Consider the following 4222-nt stretch of genomic DNA (forward strand, 5'->3'; position numbering starts at 1 on the left):
ATATCCTTTGGCATTCATGAGCCAACATTCGGCCCACTTCACTTCATTTTCTACTCATTGTATGTCCTCAACGTGTTAGTTCACATTTTTCTCAGCTAAACAAGAAAAAAAAACATCAAATGCGCTCATTTGCAACTTCCGCACTTGTCAGCCAGGCCCTTCTGGGCAGCCATCGCGTGGCCAGCAGCTTCTTCGCCGGAGTACCGAAGGGTGCACCGGACTCGATTCTCGGCCTGTCCCTTGAGTTCCAGCACGACAAGTACCCGGACAAGGTGAACCTTGCGGTCGGCGTCTACCGCGATGATGCGAATCGACCGTTTGTTCTCGAGTCTGTAAAGAAGGCCGACACAAGCGGTGATATGGAGTACGCCCCTATCAATGGCGTGCCCTCTTTCCTGAAGGCTGCGCAGAAGCTTTGCTTCGGTGAGGACTGTGCCGCACTTCGTGATGGACGCGTTGCAAGCTGCCAGGCGGTTGGGGGAACGGGGGCTCTGCGCGTTGGTGGTGAGATGCTGAACCGCTTTGTCAACAACTGCAATGTGATGTACTCCCCCAACCCGGGGTACGCGAACCATGGTGGCATCTTCCAGGGCGCCGGTATCAAGCTGGAGACGTACAAGTACTACGACCCGGCCACCAAGGGAATTGACGTTGCCGGCATGCTGCAGTCTCTGGAGAAGATCCCGGAGCGCTCCGTCGTTCTCTTCCACGCGTGCGCGCACAACCCCACTGGTGTGGATCCCACGCAGGACGAGTGGCGGCAGGTGGCCGAAGTGGTGAAGCGGCGCAACCTCCTGCCGTTTGTGGACATGGCATACCAGGGCTTTGCCACTGGTGACATTGACCGTGACGCCTTCCTTCCGCGGCACCTGGCCAAGAATGTGCCGAACCTCATTGTGGCTCAGTCTTTCGCGAAGAACTTTGGCCTCTACGGACACCGCTGCGGCGCCCTGCACATGATTGCGGAGAATCCGGCTGAGGTGGAACGCGTCCTTTCGCAGTACGCCCTCGTTATTCGCCCCATGTACAGCAACCCTCCCATCTACGGTGCTCGTGTTGTCAGCTCCGTCCTGAACTCACCCGAGCTCACGACGCTGTGGAAGGAGGAGCTGAAGCAAATGTCGGGACGCCTGATTGATGTGCGTCATCGCCTGGTGAAGGAGCTCAAGGACTGCGGCTCTGTTCATGACTGGTCGCACGTGGAGCGTCAGATTGGTATGATGGCGTACACTGGTCTCACCAAGGAGCAGGTGGAGATGCTGAAGGCGAAGCACCACGTGTATATGACGTTGAATGGCCGTGCAGCTATTTCAGGCCTGAACAGCACCAACGTCGTCTACGTGGCGAAGGCCTTCCACGATGTCACCAAGTGACGGTCCCAGGCCGTAGCGGATATGGAATAGGCACCAAAATGGAAATACACTGTAGTGGTAGTGTGTAAATTAAGAAGAGCAAAAACAAAAAGAATAGAATAATTGAAGGATATACTAAGAAGCGTAATAAGCGTTTATTTCGGTTCGTTTTTCCCTTTTTTTTGTACCGTTGTGTGGAGGTTGGGTCTTTACCTGAACGTCTGACATTTCGAAGACCCCGCTTCCACAATCGGCCGCACGACTTTATTTATTTTTTACTTTTATTTTAGCCCACACGGGAGGTTGCACATCCCATTTGTGGCCTCAAAAATTCCTGTTTAACTTGTTCTCCTACACAGTGCATCAAGAATTAGCCATCCCTCGTGTTGCGCGTTGCCTTTTGTGGACACTGTCGTCGGGAGGCTCTACTGGCCGTTTGCTCTTTTCTCATTTCTCCTTATGTTTTTTTATTTTATTTTCACATACACACGCATGCATGCATAACGACAAAAGCGAGTTGTTTATTCTGCCTGTAGAGTAATACGTATATAGACCAAAGACTGGGCTTGTTTGTGAGGTGTGGAATACAAAGCTCAGATCAGAGGGGCAGATCCTCGCTAGTCACTTTTGCCATCTAGAGCATAAGGCGATACTTTCACCTCTTACTTGCATTAGATTTTCCTGTATCTGAGGTATTTTTTTTTTTTTTTTAGAGTCCGGTCCCCCTCCCAGCCGACGGTCTTTCCCCCTACTGCATAGCACAAGCTTCCCCCGTGGGTGACGTGCGCAATGAGTGTGGAGTTCGCATACCGAAATCCATTTCTGAGTGGATGCTATGACAACATCAATGCGCGCAGTTTCGCCTCCTCACCATGCTCCGCGGTGTGTACGGCGACAATAGCGGACAGTGGCGCCACCGCACTGAAGTTGTCGACTGGCCGCTACATTCAGCAGTTGGAGGTGGAGGTGGAGGAGTTGACCCAGCAGTACAATGCCGCCTGCCAGCTGCTCTACCGCGCCGTCTTTGTGCAGGATGCGTCGGCCATTACAGTGGAGGAGGGCGGAGAGAGACGCCACATCATCGAAGAGGAATCTTCTGCTCGCACCGATCTTGTGCGGCTCTTCTTCCACGTCACATGGATGCGGCGGCGAGAGGGTCTTGTCGCGTTGCCGCATAGTGCAGTAACTCCCGAAACGTCGTCGAGTTTCTCTGCGCTAAATCTGGGTGAGCTGACGGAACGAATTGCGAGTGCGTTGCGTGAACCGCTTCATGAAGAGAATGAACGAATCACGCAGTTAGTAGAGGCCGTACCGGAGCGGGTTTGTGTAGCACTAGGCTCCGGCGATAAGCAAATGGCACCGCTGTCACCCAGCGGGAGTGCGGGGCAGAGCGACGCGGGCAGCGGCGTAGTCTCGGTGGTTGTGCTGCAGCAGCTGGAGCACGTCATGGCGCGCATCACGGAGTTGTCAAACCGACTCAACAGCGTGCAGGATGTGGACTCGGGGAGCCGTCGTCTTGACCGCAGAGCAGAGGCCGGCGTCACATCCCTGCAGAGCGCCGTGAAGGGCTTGGAGGACTCATCCCGCCGCTTGGCAGAGGTGGTACACTTCGACAGCGAAAGGGCCGCCCCGCAATTTTCAACACAACAGCGGCCAGAGGTGCCACCACCACCACCACCACCACCACAACAACAACAACAACAACAACAGCAATATAAAGAGCAAACGCAAAGTGCAGTGTCGTCACCGCTCCCCACGTCGGGCTCCAAAGGTGCACAGGACTTCGCAATGCTGCAGAAACTTTCCCGCGGCGTCGTCGCAGCTTTGGGCTCACTCATGTCAGAGTACATGTTCTTTGCTGGGCAGAAGCAGATGGTAGCTGAACAGGAAACTGAGATTCTCATGATGATCCGTGACAAGGGGAAAGAGGCGCGGTGGAATCGTCTTATTGACGAAAAAGATTCGGAAATTAAGCGTCTTCGGGATGAGGTGGCAAAGCTGCTGCAAAATGCGACAGTTGCGCGTCGTGAGATCTCAAGCACTCCTGTACCAGCTGTTGAATCCGTGCCCCTTGCGCAACTGTACGCCAGGTTCGCGGGGCCCTTTCTCCCTCCTAATGCCCGGAAGACGCGTGGTGTGGCACTTCAGTCCATCGCAAAGCTGCGCGAGGAAGCGTCACGCGTGGGCGTGCGCCCGGCAGCTAATGTCATTACTACTACTGCAGCTGCTGCTGCTGCCGCAGGTGTCGCCGGGTCTTCCTCAGTGGCCCTGAAGGAACGTAGAGGCATTGCGTTGCCAGATATTGTCGCACCTCAATCGCGGTCCTCCTCGCCTCCTTCACCGTCAAAACGGAGAGAGATGGCTGCCAATGCTGCTGCTACTGCGGTGGCGGCGGCGGCCACTACGTCTTTCCCTCCTCCTTCCAAGGGTGCTGCAGCTGCCTCCACGCACGCCACTTCTGTTGCTGTCACGGCTGCTCCGAAGGTTGTGGGTGTCGCGCCGACGATGCGGCAACTGAACAGGTCTCTTTCTTCATCATCCGGCTCCTCCACCTCGCCGGTGCGAGCGGCAAAATCCAGCCAGGCCTCCAGCAACACGGCGGCGGTGGCGGTGGCGGTGGGTGGGGGCAGGAAAAGCACCGTGGCTAACCACGCCTGTCGCGTGTCACGACCATCTGCGATCGCACCGAGCCGCGTTGCCCCTTCCACACCAAAAAGTGTTGAAAAGGGGCGTGCAGAGGTCGTTTTGGAAAACTCGTTTGACGAGAGTACCGAAAGCGCGCCCAAGGGGCGTCGTGGTGCACCCGCCTCATCCCGTGGGGGAGCTGGCAAGAGTAGCAGTGGCGGTGCTTGTTTTGTGGGGGGGCAGGG

At 55.7% G+C, this 4222-nt stretch overlaps 3 protein-coding genes across 3 annotated transcripts; 1 reads left to right on the forward strand and 2 right to left on the reverse strand.

Moving 5' to 3' along the window:
• Positions 1–119: 119 nt before the first annotated feature.
• DQ04_02581030 (putative aspartate aminotransferase, mitochondrial) lies at positions 120–1373 on the forward strand (the record flags this gene model as incomplete). The annotated part of the gene is made up of 1 exon (XM_009312016.1): positions 120–1373. One exon carries the CDS (start codon positions 120–122, stop codon positions 1371–1373), a length of 1254 nt encoding a protein of 417 aa, XP_009310291.1.
• An 846-nt stretch (positions 1374–2219) lies between these two features.
• Positions 2220–2528, reverse strand: DQ04_02581040 (hypothetical protein; the record flags this gene model as incomplete). Its single annotated transcript, XM_009312017.1, has 1 exon — positions 2220–2528. One exon carries the CDS (start codon positions 2526–2528, stop codon positions 2220–2222), a length of 309 nt encoding a protein of 102 aa, XP_009310292.1.
• A 92-nt stretch (positions 2529–2620) lies between these two features.
• Positions 2621–3202, reverse strand: DQ04_02581050 (hypothetical protein; the record flags this gene model as incomplete). Its single annotated transcript, XM_009312018.1, has 1 exon — positions 2621–3202. The coding sequence occupies one exon, from the start codon at positions 3200–3202 to the stop codon at positions 2621–2623; it is 582 nt and encodes a 193-aa protein (XP_009310293.1).
• Positions 3203–4222: the final 1020 nt, after the last annotated feature.

Source organism: Trypanosoma grayi (assembly GCF_000691245.1).
Source record: "Trypanosoma grayi strain ANR4 Tgr_258_V1, whole genome shotgun sequence".
NCBI lineage: Eukaryota > Euglenozoa > Kinetoplastea > Trypanosomatida > Trypanosomatidae > Trypanosoma > Trypanosoma grayi.